Source organism: Drosophila novamexicana, unplaced genomic scaffold (genome assembly GCF_003285875.2).
Source record: "Drosophila novamexicana strain 15010-1031.04,08,12 unplaced genomic scaffold, DnovRS2.1 tig00000485-arrow-pilon, whole genome shotgun sequence".
Taxonomy (NCBI): Eukaryota; Metazoa; Arthropoda; class Insecta; order Diptera; family Drosophilidae; genus Drosophila; species Drosophila novamexicana.
In genome coordinates this window covers 3385486-3402588 of record NW_020824808.1, presented here as the reverse complement: position 1 = coordinate 3402588, position 17103 = coordinate 3385486, and the positions used below count along the sequence as shown (strand labels likewise).

The 17103-nt window shown below is 36.0% G+C and overlaps 4 protein-coding genes across 5 annotated transcripts in view; 3 read left to right on the top strand and 1 right to left on the bottom strand.

The window, feature by feature from the left end:
• The window catches only part of LOC115761791 (protein held out wings), a 39776-nt gene extending 37186 nt beyond the window's left edge, over positions 1–2590 (top strand). Inside the window, exon 9 of one of the 2 annotated variants that reach the window (XR_004017772.1) lies at positions 212–2590. The gene's annotated coding sequence lies outside the window, so the exon portion shown is untranslated. Of the gene's footprint in view, positions 1–202 lie in introns of both variants that reach the window. The other variant, XR_004017771.1, reaches the window with a different exon arrangement.
• A 1561-nt stretch (positions 2591–4151) lies between these two features.
• LOC115761792 lies at positions 4152–6948 on the top strand. The gene is made up of 4 exons (XM_030703733.1): positions 4152–4514; positions 5136–5278; positions 6351–6489; positions 6550–6948. The coding sequence occupies exons 1-4, from the start codon at positions 4276–4278 to the stop codon at positions 6788–6790; spliced, it is 762 nt and encodes a 253-aa protein (XP_030559593.1). The 5' UTR covers positions 4152–4275; the 3' UTR covers positions 6791–6948.
• Positions 6949–9911: 2963 nt separating this feature from the next.
• On the bottom strand, positions 9912–10468 carry LOC115761437 (glycine-rich cell wall structural protein). Its single transcript, XM_030703205.1, has 2 exons — positions 10323–10468; positions 9912–10256 (listed from the first exon to the last, which is right to left on the bottom strand). The coding sequence occupies exons 1-2, from the start codon at positions 10414–10416 to the stop codon at positions 9970–9972; spliced, it is 381 nt and encodes a 126-aa protein (XP_030559065.1). The 5' UTR covers positions 10417–10468; the 3' UTR covers positions 9912–9969.
• Positions 10469–11404: 936 nt separating this feature from the next.
• LOC115761417 lies at positions 11405–11891 on the top strand. Its single transcript, XM_030703173.1, has 3 exons — positions 11405–11475; positions 11544–11585; positions 11646–11891. Exons 1-3 carry the CDS (start codon positions 11418–11420, stop codon positions 11819–11821), a joined length of 276 nt encoding a protein of 91 aa, XP_030559033.1. The 5' UTR covers positions 11405–11417; the 3' UTR covers positions 11822–11891.
• Positions 11892–17103: the final 5212 nt, after the last annotated feature.

Sequence of the window (17103 nt, the reverse complement as noted above, 5' to 3'; positions counted from 1 at the left end):
AATTTCCATTTCTATGACTTCTTTTATTTACATGCTAACCAAAACAAAAAAAAAAACATATATATAAAAATCTAAAACAAAATCTGCCAACAACACATCTCAAATACACATTAAAAAATGCATTAAAAAAAAAAACACAAAAACCACCAAATTTATTATCAAATGCCTGACGCCTGCCGTCTGCCGCCTGCGTCTTGGATAGATGCGATAGATGCACCTACAATTGAGGCGCAGCCAGGAAGCAGCAGCAAGAGATTCGCATATGATGTACTAAGATCAGAAGGAAGCAGCAGCATCAACAGCAGCATATTAACAGCCATAAGAGGAACAGCTGTGGGAGCGGAAACGGAACCGGAAGCAGTGTGGCAATGGCAGTAACCCAGCATTGTGTGCCATTATGTATGGAATGTGAAATGCTAATTGCAAGTTGTGCAAGACCCACTTGTTACTGACAACTACTAAAATAACACACAACTCACACCACACACGCACAACAACATACAAGATCACATGTATATGCTCTATAAAAACATATCCACTCAAAGTCTGTGGCCTGTTGCTTGCGCCTGTAGCACTCATCTAAATGCAACAGCAGCAACTGCGACTGCAAACAACAACATCAACAACAGCAAGAAGAAGCAGAAAATAATGTATTGAATTTTGTGGCCATTACTGTTGCGTTTTGCCAGCCAGCAAACAAAACGAAACAAACAATTACATTAACAAATCATATATAGTTTCTAGATTAAATTAAAAAAAAAAAAAAAAAAAATCGAAAGGAAAGAGAACACACATAAATATTATCTATTAACCACTTTTAAGTTATAGTACATAGTGAAAAGTTCAGCGAACAAAAATTACTTAATTAAACTGCAGTCTCGTGCATACAACCATTGTGCATATAACAAATATCGATTTGTTTATAAAAGAAAAAAAAAAACAAACAAACAAAGTAAAAAAGAGAATATCATTTACCGAATCTCATCTGCAAAACGTTTTTTATAGCATTGTATTTTTTTCAACATCAAACAACGCGATGAAGAATCTTTTTTATAGTTTTTTTAAGGCTAAACAATTGTTTTATCTGTGTAATTAAAATGTAATCACACACACACGCACACACACAGACGCACATCCACTCATTAGGCGGCAATTAATTGTTGTATGCTCTGATAATTTATAAGATTATAACAAAATATCCAATATCTGAGAATATTTTTGTTAAATTGACGCAAATTCGTTGTTAATGAAGAATTTCGATTATGATTATGTTATATACTTTATACACCCATTTACACACAGACACACATCAATATTAAGTATATATATCGCGCTGATTGTGAGCGCGTGTGCTTATTAAATAATACAAAATAAAAGTAACAGCCATATTTAGTTAATGAAAAGTAACGAATATCATGCATTAATAATGTACAAGTAAAACCTAAATAGTTTTAATGTCTAGTGTTAATATTGAGCTCAAGCACAATGTATTATACACCAGAAAGAAAAAAACAATGTTAAATAAATAATTCATGATGGGTAAAAGATTTTTGACCAAAATACCGCATATAAAACAAAACAGAAATTCTTTAATTTAAAATAAATGTTGGAAGTTATAGAACGCAAGATTATGTAAATTTTTTCTATATATTTATATAAATATTTATATTTTTTAAAGCGCGAACTCATTATACCCATTAACAGCTAACTATCATATCTGTATGCGATTTAAAGCAAAATGCATATATTATTAAACATAAAGAGAAAAATAAAAATGAAATTGCATTTAAATTATGGTACAAAAGAAAGACGGCTACGTTTTATTTTAAATTAAAGAATTTTCCTAAATGCAGCTGGGCTTTTAACGAAGCTAAATTTAAATAAACCAATTGAAACAAATATGTAATTAGTGTGCCTTTCAAACATATTGCATCTAAGTTAAATGTTAAATTAATTTTATAGCGGCACAAATCAAAAATCATACAAAAATTAAATAAATAAAAAAAAGTAAACAAAAAAATGAATGAGTAAATTAAATAAGGAGAAGTGGCGAAAATCACAGGCAGCAGCCAAAACATTATGAAATTATAATATGAAATATGTGAAGCGACATACTCAATAATTACAACAGATTAAATAATTTAAAGAAAAACTATTTAATGATGATACAATTTTAAATAATATTTATGTTTAGTAACGGCAATCGTGCAATCGTAGCAATGAGCACCGCCAAAATTTTCAAATCTTTTGGTGTGCAGCCTAAAACGAATCTTCTCGTTGTTATTTTGGTTTCGTGTTCGATTTCGAAATTCAATTCAATTGATGATTGTGAGTAATTTAATAAAGCTACTATATATACATATACCATAATAAGCTTAAGCACATTGCAATGAATGTTGTATGTATTGTGTTATTGGGAAAAATTTATTTCAAACAATATTCATTCATTTAAATATAAAACATCAAATATAAATCATATAATTGCAAATTCATTGAAATCTTGCAAATCTATCCACATACATATGTTCAAATAATAAATACATATATACACAACTGTAATAAAATCAAACTAAATTATGTACAAGTTTTTGCATAAAATAAATGTTTATAAAAAACTAAAACGAAAAAAAACAAATACATTATTAATGCCTCGCATTGCAATGCCAATTGATTTAAAGTTTTGTCATGCACTGCCCGATAATTAGGCCCATACAGGCCTTTGCTATCGAGTTGTTGTCCAGCATAACTATATACCATTGTCAATAGTGATATGAGTAGTGTTGGGGCTCAATAATGCAGTGCAGAATTATCGAGAAATCTGTGAAATATGGAGAAGCTCGCCCACAGCTTTGCTGCATGCTGCATAACCATGAAACAATAGAGGCATTCGTACGCCAAATGAAATCACAAGAACTTGTACATGTGCTCTGTATACTCCTAATTGCATGCACTGGGCTACATTCGGCAGTATTGTTCTGTTTTTGCAGGATTCATCGCCTGAATTTTAATACGTCATGCAACTGAGAGCTGGTTAGCTTCTAAACAATGGCATTATTAAAAAATCCAAAGCCAATTCACATACGATAGCACAGCGCAAGGCTAAAGCAAAATCATTTTCTAAGGTTTTAGCATTGATGCTTTTAAAGTCAGCTGCCAAAATAAAGGCAAAGTTGTAGCTTAAGAAAATCAAAAAAAGTTTTCGCTGCTAAAAGTTGAACAAGACTTAACAGGAATCGCATAAGCCTGAAGAAATTTTCATGATTTAAATAAGTACAAACATTTTTTTGTTAACCTAATTCAGGTAAGTATGGCAAGTTTGTACTCAACAAAACTCAGGCTACGCTTTTAAATGATTAATTATCAAAACGAGCTACACGATGTCAAATGTTTTTAATTAGTGTTTCGGGTTGAAAAACATCTTCAAGTGCAGCCTGGTAGTCAGTTAATTAATTTGTGTTACTTTCAGCAGGCCGTACACCATATGTTCAGTCCGTAGGCACACAGAAATCATCATAATACTGTTGAATGAAATGAATATCAATGCCATTTTTCAGCTAGCTTACTTTCCCACATATGTGCTACGAAGGCGCAGATTGACCTTTACGAAAAGGCCATGCCAGAGCATAAATGCGGTAAGGTAATGTACGGCCAAGTCCGTCTCACCAAGCGAGGCTACGCCAACCCGCTATCAAAATCCAATTCAGGGGTTCGGAATGAAGCTTCTGAGGCAAAAAAAAAGTCAGAAAAGCCTTTTGCTTTTAATTTGTTAGATTATTGTGTTTTTGTTATATTTGTCCTTGGCGTAGGTAATTGAAAAGTTTTCAGTTTTATTTTATTTGTATTAAATAAATATTAACGTGATTTCCAAATTGATAAACAGCTAAAAAAGTTGAAAATATTCTCGTACTTTTTCATTTCAGCATAATTAATCATTTAACAAACAGCCCCAATTAAAAATTGCGAATACTTAATTATGCACAAAGTAGAGTCTTCTCAACTAAGAGAAAAAAGGACTGTGGACTTGCATTGTAAACAAACCAAGCAGCACGTGCAACAGGCGCCAAGGTGCATGCGCTGTTTTTAACATCAATTTAACAGCGAGTTAACAGCGTTCTGTTAGCGAGCCTTAAGAATAGATGGAATTGACCAAACCGGCTCAGTTCTTTGATAGCAGACGAATCGCAAGGACGAAAAGCGGACGGGAATCGATTCGTTCATACAACGTTACAAAAAATAAAGTCTCGTAGCAACAAGTGTATTCAAGAGAGGACGATAATGTGGCAGGGCAAAGTATTTGTATCAGTTTTGTGCTGTGGCATGGTGCTTGTTGCCATGGCTGATTTAGGAAATGAAACTCAGCAGCAGCAGCCGCCGGCTCTGGCTCATGTGAATAAGTGCGGCAGCACTCAAAAGATGGTTGACGAATGCTTCAAGGATTTACCGCCACATCTAATGGAGTTTTTGCAGAATACCAAAATTGTCATCAGCAAACAAGAGATCATTGCCAAATGCAAGTAAGTCTCACCGTTATTTCAGATTCACGCAAGGTGAGCTCATAAAGTGCCTCTGTACGTGTGAATGTTGCTATAAATAAAACTCCTCGGCCAGGAGCATTAAGTGAAATACATTATTGATTAGCCGGTCAGATGCGGCGTCTCTCTTAAGATACTTAGAGTTCATAATTAATAAGTGTTCGGGCTGGCCTTTCTATCAAACTTGGGCCAAGAAAACAAAGTTGTTGCCTTGATTAAAAGGGTTCACTTTGCACTTACTTTAAGCTAAGTACCGTGTAAAATTATCAGGAGCAACAACAAAGTTGAACACAAATACAAACTTTTTACTTATGTCTCGCATAATCACGGTAATGGGCGATATTGATTTTCGTGAAAACCCTAATTTGGCGAGCGCAGCTCAATTTATGAAGGCAGCATTGTAATTTGATCACCAATTAAAATTTTAATAAGAACAGTGGCGGCATTAAGTAAAATAAATAAATGGTAGCTTATAACATTTTTTTAAAGTTTCTTATAAAATAAAAAACCCAAGTCTGTGGAAACATTAAGGGACCTTTAATAAATTAAGTCTAAACCTTTATACAATATGCATAATGAATATTCAAATTTATTTATTTGTAGGGTTTTCAACCGTGGCATGAAATGTTTTGATGCCTATTCAGCTCGTTGTCTACAGAATCGAAAGTTGAACTTGTTTAAAAATAATGTCGATGGCGCTCGTAAGTTTTTCAAAAAGTTTTGTGCCGACGAGGACTTTCAGCGAGGTAAGGGTATCCAATCAACACATTAACTTTTCTGTACTTGAATAACTTTAAGAACAATACATTGTTATATATACATTAAATTTACCACGAAAGTTTTGCTACTTTTTATGCAAGTTTAAAAATTATCGACAGTTATGTGCGCTTTTTAAACAATTGTCCCTCCATGTTCTGGAGCTCAGGTTGTTTGGATCTTATGTCACGTTCAGTTTATTAAAATATTATAATTATAAAAAATATTTCAAAAATATATTTTTAGATGACAAAACAATTTTTTAACGAAATTTGTTGTTCATTCTTGTCTCCCATTTTATTTGGAATTTTTATACCCTGAACCCATCAAAAATGGGTATAAGGGTATATTGTATTTGTGCAAAATCAAAATGTATTTAACGGGCAGAAGGAAGCATCTCCGACCCCATAAAGTATTTATATTCTTGATCAGCATCAATAGCCGAGTCGATCTAGCCATGTCCGTCTGTCTGTCTGTTCGTCCGTCCGTCCGTCCGTCCGTCCGTATGTATGAACGCAAGGATCTCAGAACCTATAAGAGCTAGAGACTGAAATTTTAGATGTAGATGCTCCTAGTTCCCGCGCAGATCAAGTTTGTTTCCGATAATCGATAACTTACTCCGTTTCCAAGCAATCGATAAAAATCTATATCGATATCCTGTTTTTTGGGCAATTTTGGTAAATAATAATAGCTAGAGTCACCAAACTTGACATATAGCTTCTAAAATAGAATATTTATATGCATTTGATGTTGGAAGAAGAGGGTTCAGGGTATCCCCTAGTCGGGAGCTCCCGACTAGAACCTCTTACTTGTTTTTTTTTCGTTTTCAGTTTTAAACGTTGCGTAAACAAGAAACTGATATTTTGGTCTCAAATGAGTTCTAAAGTTGAGACTCTCGCTCTACACCAAATGAGGGCATAATAAATCGTGAATACCTAGCTTAGACTTTTAACGATCTTATCATCAAGGACCCAATTAGTTAGAGGCTAAGCTGCATGTTTGTTAGTCTGAGCGAATAAGTATATATAGCAATAGTTATTCTTAACCATTTTGCATTTACAGATTATCTGCGGCACAAGGATTGCTTTACGCATATACAGGTGGATTGGATAAGCTGCACCACGGACTTTGAGAACATTCTGACAGATGATTTGCACGACGGCACACGTAATGTTAGTGATAAATTCATGGAATTTTGTTGGTAAGCATCCTCTGAATATCTCAGCCTGAGGGGAAATAATTGTTGGCCACTTGCTTCCAGTGCACGTTACGCATACGAGAATTGCATCTACAATAGCGCACGGTACAAATGCTACAAGCACTCGGCGGAGTTTGCACGCGAAACCGCTAAAATGTTGTCGGATGAGAAGCACTTCAGCAACTGCCGCCATCTGGAGGACATTTGTGCTCATTCAGTGCGCATCGCCTGGATCAGGAGCAGTATTTTGCCTCTGGCCATGGTTCTGGGGTTGCGTTACCTGCGACATACCATCAGACCGTAAATTAGCTTCGGTCTGTGGCTGGTTGTGGTGTTAGTTGTCCAATTGTAAATGCATAGCATTGAGCTTTTCGTGGATGGGCCTGTGATTCTCTTGGGCGGGTATTGGGTCGGACAGCGACACTTGCTAGTTTTTAAGGTGAATATTATCTATATATGTGTATATTTGTGTGTTAAATAAATGTAAATTTCATTGTTCAACATTCACATTATGTTTAACTGCAAATTTCTATTGAATACTTGACATGCCACTTTTCACCATAAAAATTGACATGGCGCTTACGTGATATGCCGAACTGATTGAAAACCATTTTTATAGGAAAAGTCAGTGCATACAGATTTCTCTTACAGCTCATGGGCTTAAGATTGTTCTCTAGATAAGGCAAATTGGTCACGTCTTCAATTTCAACTTTGAATTGTAAAGTTTTTCTGGCATTTACCTCCAGCAAGTTATTCTGTGTATTTGGCTGGCCATTTAAAAACTGACGACAAACTTTAGCTAAGCAAACTAGCATGGAAAGCAGATATTCTGACGCATCCAAATAACTTAGGCTAGCGCATAGCTCTGCAAAATTAGTTTTCAAATACCTCGCATATTTTGTTGCACGAGTTTGGTACTGAGTTGCGTCTAAGGTGACTAAACTTTGTGAGTTGAATCTAAAACTGAATTTAATTTATGTAGCCTCGTTGCTTTCAATAAGGATCGATATTAATTTTGTTGCGATGCTCTTACTGCGCGCTAACACTAATAGTTTGTGCAACACACTTGTGACCCATTACGATGACAAAGGTTGCTCTTGTGCCCAGGATGTTCTTGCCATTCGAGTAGCGCAAAGCCAAAGCACTTTTAAAAACATGAACTTTGAGTTTAGCAAAGAGTATTGTTCACAGTTAAAAACCAGTTATCAATTGTTATCCATTTAACAATGAAACTCGGTAATTAATTAGGTAACTTGCTTCTATGGGTGCAGCAAAATGCAGCATGCAAATGCACAACCCGGGTATGGAATGAAAGTCCCGGGGCGACAACATTGCGGAATCCGATTTCCCACTTAATGCTCAAATCAATTAAACTTACTTCAACTTACTACCATTTCTCTGTAACAGGCAAATCAATCCCGAGGCAGAGAGTATCTGAGTGCAACAAATGTCCATGGAGTATAAACAAACCAGAATATAGAATTCATGAAAATATTAAAATTTCACTAATTTTCTTCAACTTAGTTGGAAATATAAAATTCTGACATTTTAATTTTACGTTTACTAAAAAAATGATTTTCGGGAATCGAATGCCTCGAAATTTATGAGCTTTCTGTGATTTTGCATTTTTTATTGAACGCATGTTGAAAGGAATCTCATATTTGTTTGCTTACCTCTCTCATGCTTTTAAACAAGTTCTGAAAGCACCTCACACTGGCTGGCTAATTACACAAGTAGAAAGAAAAATGTGTATGCATGTGTGGAATATTTGTATACTCACATCAAATGTGTAAAAGGAATGAGCATAAGCGAATAATGCAATTAGTGTAATAATGTAATCAATTAGTGTAACTTCTCCTATTGAAAATTTGAATTTTTATATTGTTAGCTGAAGAAAGGAAGAAGCCTGTTTGACTTTTACTACTTAAAATTGCTAACATAATTGTTTTTCGGATGATTTTCCTGTACATTCTAATGAAATCTAATAATAATGATGAAGTGCACTCGATCATTGAACTTTGCGTCATGCGGTCTCGATTTCAACATTGCCAAACTAATTGGGTTTTCATCAAGTGAATGAACCTAATAATGTTGTAAACTTAGCAGCATAAAGGGTTGTGCAATTAAATTAGGGTTGAGTAAGGAACACCTGGAACAAATGCAAATTAATGGCTTTGTGAGCTTTAATAAGTTATGAAAAACATACTTTTAACTTAATTTGAAAGTGTGCTGGAAAACTTTACACTCTCAATGCAGCTATCTATTGGATATTAGTAACAAAACATTGTTTTACTTGGATGTAAATCATAACTATGTCAATTTAACTGAGTAGGCAATTTCAATTGCTCTTGCGAACTGACCGATGATGACAGCATGTGTGAAACAAAGCTGTGGCCCTTCGATTGCCAGGCACGTGTCCGCCTTTAGAGCCCACTCGGTCGGAGGTCCTATTTGAATTACTGGCATAGGAAAGCCTGAAATTGGTTTCTTGGAAATAACTTAGTCTGGGCATGAATAGCTGAGATATTATTGAATTTTCGGAATCCATAGTTTGATTGCTTTTCAGGCTCAAGTGTACCTGTGTGCAAATGATGAATTTCTGCTCAACAGCAAATCATTATTGCTTTAAGGAGCTGCTTTTAATTAAAAGTTTGTAAAAAAGCGAGAAGTATTATTGTGTTTATCGCCAAAACCCTGATTGCATTTTTGATTTGAATGTGCTAATCAAAAAGTCATATTCAAAGTATTGATTGCGTTCTGAATATGCAAAGTTCATATATTTCAAACGCAATAATCTGTGGTTTAGGTGTACCTTACAAAGTGCACATACACATCATACAATAATGTGCAATAAAAAATTGCATGCTGTGACCTTTACAATATTGTTGATTGCTTTGAGTGTAAAACAAAAATATCTAGAGATACGTGGGGTAACTAAAATGGTTCAGCAAGCAGCTCTGCATTCGCAGTCTATAACTGATAAGCAATATATTGTCAAGGGCAATGGCCACATGTAAGATAAAATCTAATAACATGTATCAGTATAAGCTACGTATCAACAGTTACTTGGATTGTTATATGTATCGCTTGAATGGATACAGGGTATAAAAACACATGTGCAGCTTATTCCTGCCTACACTTAACCTTTGGCTATTTTGGTTGCTACTCTTATCTTTAAGCCAAGCACTCTTGATTTAAGAGCTTTATTTGGAAATCACAAAGGGGTAAATCCCAGCTTTGTGTGAGCATATATTGTGCTGCAATAAACTAAAAATTGATATTTTTATTGCAATGAAGTCATATTTGTTTTTGTTGTGTGTGCAACAAAACTTTTGAAAATTTTTGTTTTAATTGGGAAACTTCAAGCACGCTGTCGACACTTTGCAATTGAGCTATGTGTGCAGTTTCCATCAAAAGATTGTAAGTCACATTTGTTTTTGTTTTTATTTATGTACAGATATTTTTTTAAAAACTAAGCTGATTTTAGCCGCTTATGATTTGCGTCAGACCATCATCGTAGCCACCACCCCCACCGTAGCCACCGCCACCGCCACCGCCACCGTTGCTATAGCGCCCGCCTCCACCTCCCCCATTATAACCATTTGGTCCAAAGTTTCCCGAGTAAACCGGACGTCCGCTGCCGCCGCCGCCACCGGCTCCAGGGTTGTAGTAGCTGCCGCCGCCGCCATTGCCGCGGCCACCGCCGCCGCCATTGCCGCGGCCACCGCCGCCTGTGTATATGCCTGGCCCTTGACCACCGGGCGGATTACCTGTGAATGTCGTCAGTTATTTGTTATTATTTTGTTGCGACGCTTATTTGCATTCGATTCCCTTACAATCATAACATCCGCCACCAATGTACACGGCCGCCTCCGTCATGCCGAAAGCGCATAGCATGAAAACCGCAAAAGCTACTGTAAAATTCACCATATTTCTGGCTGAAGTGTTGGTGTACTGAGATGCCAAACGGGTCTGGCTAGGTGCCATAGGCACTGCTGACTTTTATACGGCGTCGTTTGTACACTGTGTGACTTTTTTTATTTTTGCAATTCAATGATCGTCTTATCGCCAGTGTGAACCCAAACTGGTATATACTACTGTGTGTGTTTGTGTGTGTATGTAGGAGACAAATATTAATCAAAGTGGGGAAATGCCCAGTTTTAAACGTAAATACTTACTAACTCACTGTATGTGATGCGTCGTTGTTGACGCTAGAACAATTACAACAATAATTACACAATACATTGCTGAGCTTCAGCTAGCTGCTAATCGAAGTGCTCTACGTCGAGTGGGGCCGAGCATCGAATGAAAATGCAATTTCTAATAGTCACGACAATTGGTTGATGCTTTGGTCAGAGCCAACGCAAACCTTTTAATTTGCATTGTTGTGGGAAAGGCCGGCTTCTTTGGAAGCACAATAATCATTCATGTTCATAAACAATTTTGAGCAGGTAGTATATCTAAAATATGTAAATAAGGATTCACTTGAATTTTAAATAAAGCTATTTTTAATATGCTCAAGAATTTGTGGGAGAGTCTATTTGCCTGTGCTGTATTGTTATTAAATAAAATATATTGCTCTTTTGGGGAATTTGATTTATTTTATAGTTATCAATGTGCTTTTTCCCAACAAAAAATGCTACTAAAGAGGGGTATATTGCCATGTAGATGCGACTTGCCTTGCATATATTCAGTACGCGATATTAAAGGTCTTAGGTGTTTCTTCTCCTTTTCAATTATAATTGACCTTATCAATGTCTAGTAGCGCACTTAGTAGTCGTCGCATTTGCCTCGTTTATTGAATGCCGCCTATTGAACCGTTAGCGATAACATTCAGTACACACACATTATGCAAATTACTTTTGATTTACAAGGCATTTATAAAAAACTATATAAGCATTATGTGAGTGGAGCAGTTGGCTGCAACTAAGATGAAGTACTTGACGTGTGGACTGCTCTTGTTGGCACTGTTGCCGTCGCTGATCAGCGGTGAGCAATTACAGAAATTCGTTCCTGATTAATGCTAATTGCCCCTGTGGCGTATACTCAATTTACAGCTTATCCCAGCACTGTGGTGGTGAATGGCGTTTGCTTGACTTGTAAGTTTTTAGTTGCATTCAAGCATTCAATAACAAAGCACTCAACTCATGCCTCAATAGGTCCCAATCCAAATGGTGATTCGGTGTATATAGACGGCCAGGAGTATCGCAGCTTTAACAACGGCAATGTGGTTGTCAGTCGTCCGGGTTATAACAATGGACGCAACACGATCGTGAGGCGTGGCGGTTCGACTGTGGTCAACGGCAACTGTGAAATATGCAATGTGGATATATAAAAGGCTGTAAATATGTTCAGTAAAGACCTGCATGTGCATGCATTTGCATAACAGCAAAGTTTTCCCTAAAGAACTCTCGAAAGCAACTACTTATCCACTCGGTTTCAGTGCTGAATATGACTTCTCGCTGCAAAGCTGACACATACACGTGATATGTATCTGTTTTCTTATGCAGGCCATTTAATATATATTCACTGCTTCGCCAGATTTCAATTTTGTCAAAAATTTTCAGAAAAAATGTAACGCAGACATTGCCTGATTCATTCCACAAATTGCTTACAAAGGCCAGTTTGAGGCATCCTATTGGATTTTTTGTATTATTTTTTATCGATAGGAGCAGCTGGCTTTTGTTCACGTATGCGGAAATTCCGTAGACAATTTGATGGGAGCATAGGAAACAGCCAAATATATAACGCAAATATCAACAAGATAATATAAAAAAATAACAATGAAAGCATCTCGTCAAAGCATTGGCTTGGACAATTTTGTAAGTGTCGCAACGCAATTGAAATTCATGTTAAAAGTGAAATTTTACAATGCCAGGATCCAAGCCAGGGCCAAGCAACAATGCTCATACATTATGTATAAATACGTATATATAGATGTGTAGGTGTATTTGCTAGTTGCATAAGAAGACGACTTATTTGGGCTTAACATTTAATGACTGTAGCAACTGGGCAACAGTGCGTATGCTTAATGCTTATTTACATAGCACATAGTCCACAAATGCATGTAGTTAATAAGCAGAATCCGCTTTAAGCCGCAAATGTTGGTTGCCATTATAAAGTAAGTGTTAAAAATGCTTGTGGCTTGAACATGTTTTGCTGCCATGTGTATATTATTTAAAGTTGCAGAAGTTTTCAACTAGCTTTTCAAGCTAAGCTGAAACTGATTTTCTCTGCTGTTTAGCTAGAAAATAGTGAAAATTGTAATCTGAACTGACCACAGCTTATTTTCATTTCACATAGGCTTTAAAGCCCATTGCAACCAAACGAAATATTCAAAATGTTTGTGTAGAAATATAAATTTGCCTGCGCGTAGTTTATTTTGCGGTAACTGGAATAGTATTTTGATGATATTTGATTCCTGCCAGCCAATTAAATTATAATTGCGTTCGTTATCTTGTGATTTTCAACTCTTGGCTATTAGAATAAGAAAAAAGGGAAAATAGGAAAAAACATTGCACAAAATACAAAAAGGTACAGTTTGTAATTTGATTTTATTTCAACATTTCTTTGGCTTCGACCAAGGGAGCTTGACTTAAATTTTATTTTGAGCGCAGTCTCCCTTTGTTCAGCACAATTTGTCTGGCCTTTAAAGTGCGCTGGGGTAAATGTTCGGCGCTTCACTTTTTGCTGCATTGTGGAATTTATCTGGAAGAACACTCTGATTTATTTATCGTCGCTTTAATTTCTATTGAGTGTGAATGAGGTTAATGTTAATACAGTCACGTCTTTTTGTGAACTGTGAACTCAATTTAATTTAATATCACAGCGCACAGCCGGAAATTTATTTGCAATGATTAATTGATTGGCATCGGGCGATCTCAAATACTTGTGTTCATTTCCTCTTTGCGGGATTTTGGTTAAATTTAATGGAAATGCAGATGACAGAAAGTTTGTATTGACTTTGTACACGTTGTACACGTGTTTAAAATATATTTATTACTTTATGCCATGCCATTCCTCTTTTCTAAGAATCCACAAATTATGCATTGCGTATGCGTATGTAATTATACAAATTATTTATTATAAAGGATTGCATTTGTGTACAATGCATTTGCATAATTCATAGAGGGCATAATATATTTTAAAACGTACGGGCTTTTATTTCGTTGCAAAACTAAATAGAATTTCCGTTGGCGGCAAATTTAATGCACGTTGGGCAATTGTTTTTCCAGGCAACATAAAAATTACCGTGCATTTAACACAACAAAACCAAAATATTACACTATTCAGCATCACAAAGAGAAAAGAACTTTTAGATAGTAGAATAAAAAACACCTGAAGCTAAATTGTGGTCAGTTTAGTCTTTTTTCTGCGAAGGTCACTTTTACTTTTGGGTTCTTACATTTGTTTTACTACTTTTTCATACATTTAATTTAATTTATTTATTTGAATGCTTATAACTAAACCTTTGTTTAAAATTTATTGGCTACAAAAAAAATTGTTTTTCATTTTTAAAACGCATTTCCCCGGTGACTTTTCTTTGGGAATTGTTTGGCCTTCTTTTTGGCGACAAGTGCCTCGAGTTTGGCATTTGTGGAGTGGGAGCCCTTGACTTAAAAGTTCTGTTTACCTTGGCGAAAAAGCGTTTTTAAACGCTTTTCGACGGCTTTTACCCGAATACTGCTGGCAACGGAAACCCATTCTTGGTGTACAGCGGTGCTTTATGTATTTTTCTTTTGTGTGAACAACAGGTTGGCAGCGTTTGTATAAATTCGGGACGTATACGTTATTTTTGTCGGAGATTTGCCCGAAGGTATGTGTCCTCCTATTTGACTACTCAACCGCGTGGAGACTTAATTGAATGCAATGTTGACTAAAAGTAAATAGCGATAATTAGATAAATATTTCAACTTAAGCTAACACGAATACCAAAATTTAATCAGAGCGAGTATTTAATTATATTTAAAAAAAACTTTGCCGGCTTTATTAACGAATACTTAGGCAAACTAAAAAATGTATATAGAAGTGAGAATTCCCCTATTGGCTTATTCTATTGTATATTTTGTTAGATTCAATTAAAATGCCTAGATAGTCGGAGAGATCTTTTCACAGCTTTTCAATGTAATGTATTGAACTGTCCTTTTGTCAATTTGCAACATTGCCCATTTACAACGTGGCGTATGCGCAATGCATTTGTCCCATTTCTTGCCTAAAGCCGATTACTCGGAATTATTAATTATAATCAGCCGCAGTTCAGTTGCGTGACACACATCTGCTTTGCCATTATAGAGACAAGCGATTTGGCCATTACGTATTATTAGATATTCAAGTAAATAGCTAAGAGCCTAAGTCTCGATTCTGTATGTGTCATCAATCTGTGTCAAGAACAAGTTACGCTGCCCTGCAGTTAATTATGATATTTCATAGCTGCCCCACATAATAAGCATCCGCCAGCATGGACAGCTGCTGCCGCTGCGGTAATGCGATTATGAGTCAATGCTGTCAATGTTTCTCATACCTGTACCGCACTCTTTCCTGTTTCATTTTTAATTAGTTTTATTAGTCAGTCACGCTGCCCTAGTTAAAACAGAATATACTCCAGTTTTTCTGCATATGTGTGTGGCATATTCGCAGGTTGTAAGTCCTAATTCAAGGACGTTCATACATAACGCCAAAGTTTACGGCCAATGGACCATGCACGCTTGCCTGCGTGCTGTGCACGCGTCTGTGTGTGTGTTTTATGACGCCAAGGTGAGTTATTCAGCAGACAGTGACCTTGCCATAACGTGACTTTGTTTCACTCTGTCCAACTTTTGTGGCAGACGCATTTGTAGTTCAATTAAAAACCCAGCAGTTTAAATGAGACACAAATATTTCAAGATTTAATACTTGTGCTTACAAATATCTAGCGATGCGCACATAAATCAATTTTGTTTGGGTTTGTTGCCCAATAACGCACAAATTTGATAAATCTTATTTTTTGTGCGCAGTCAACAGTTACTGATAATGAAACACCATTGTCCTGTCAATGCACTCGAGTTGAACTCATTAGGTGTCTGGATGGATTACAATTGATTTAACAGGTGTCCTAGGCAGTTCCCTACCAGTGTTTCACTTAATTTTAGATGCTGTCATAGCAACAACAAGTAACGGCAGCAAAAACTGTTACAGACGTGCAAGATTTCCATTTAGCTTAGCTGATGTACAAAGGGGATGCCTGCATCACAGCCAAGGCAAAAAGCCGCCACTTAGTTCTTAAAATAATTGTAATTATTTATTCTTGAAACTGACTTGTTCGCTTAATTTTGTTATGGAAGTAAATTCCAGTTATTTAGCTATTAGGCAGCTATACAAAGGTATGAAGATAACTTTGCTTTGTGCCCACGCATATATATCTGACAGCTCGTTTACCTGTATCTCAGGGAGCACCTGTTGAAGTGCTTCAAGCCTGCTTCTGCTTCTGTCTCTTGTTTATTTAATATGGCAGCCTTAAGACATTGGACTTGGTTTATTTTCAGCGCCAGACTTCGACTTAGATATTAAAACGTCGCGTTCATTGTTGTTTATAATACCCAAATCGCTTATCATTTCGATGTGTAACCTAATGGATAGACTATATATTTTTGCGTAAATCTTGGTTTTACTACAGCTGTGGCGCATATTGCGCAACTTTTCTTAAATATATGTGTACACGTGTGTATTCATACACTTGTGTCTTTGAATGGACTTTATTTACAGCGTCCACGTGTATTTTAGTAGACAAGGTACTTTATGGCTTACAAAAGAAAAGGGCATTATGAGCAAAATATTAAAAACAAGATATTTAAATAATGTGAAAATGTGAGAATATTATATTTATATAAGCAATAAATGTTTTTTATTACTCTCTCTTTAATAAATAAGATTTGACTTAACCTCACACTAAAACTGCTTAAAAAATCATTTTCAACTTATTTGTTTTAATATTTCTATATTATGCAAATTCTGAAATTTATTCAAAAATTTCTGCCCAGGTCTAAAAATGTTTCCAAACAGGCTTTTGACAATGACTTGCACTTGCTTAAAGCACAACTTTGTTGACATGTTTTGCTCGCAGTGCACGTAAAAATTGTTATAGATTCAATACTGGGCATATTGTGTGTACACGAGCTCTTTTGATGTATGAACGCAACACGCATACATCTATCTTGGAATTTTTTATAGCTGTTAAATAAATAGAAACGCCTTCGATTGCCATATGTTGATTAGGTTGGGAATACGCTGCAATTTATTTTGCATATGTGAAAGGACATTAAAAAAAAAAGAAGTCGTCTCTGCAATCATTGTCAGTACTACCATATTAATGGCATTATTGCCTCCACCACCTGTTGTATGTCTTGGCAATGAGGAGGCACACTCAAGCCGACATCCAGTGAAGACAAATGAAATTTACCTATTTCCTGTGCAAAAGTAATTAGTAGTTGTAGAGCATGACCCAGATTTCTGGGTGTACTTGGGCTTAAAGTCTGTCACGTTTCACTTTGATGTGCTGTTCCGCCAAGTTCCGTTTGCATGCAAGGCAAATAGCACGACAGTTGGTAGGCATTCAGTGGTAGCAACAATTCGATGAATGAA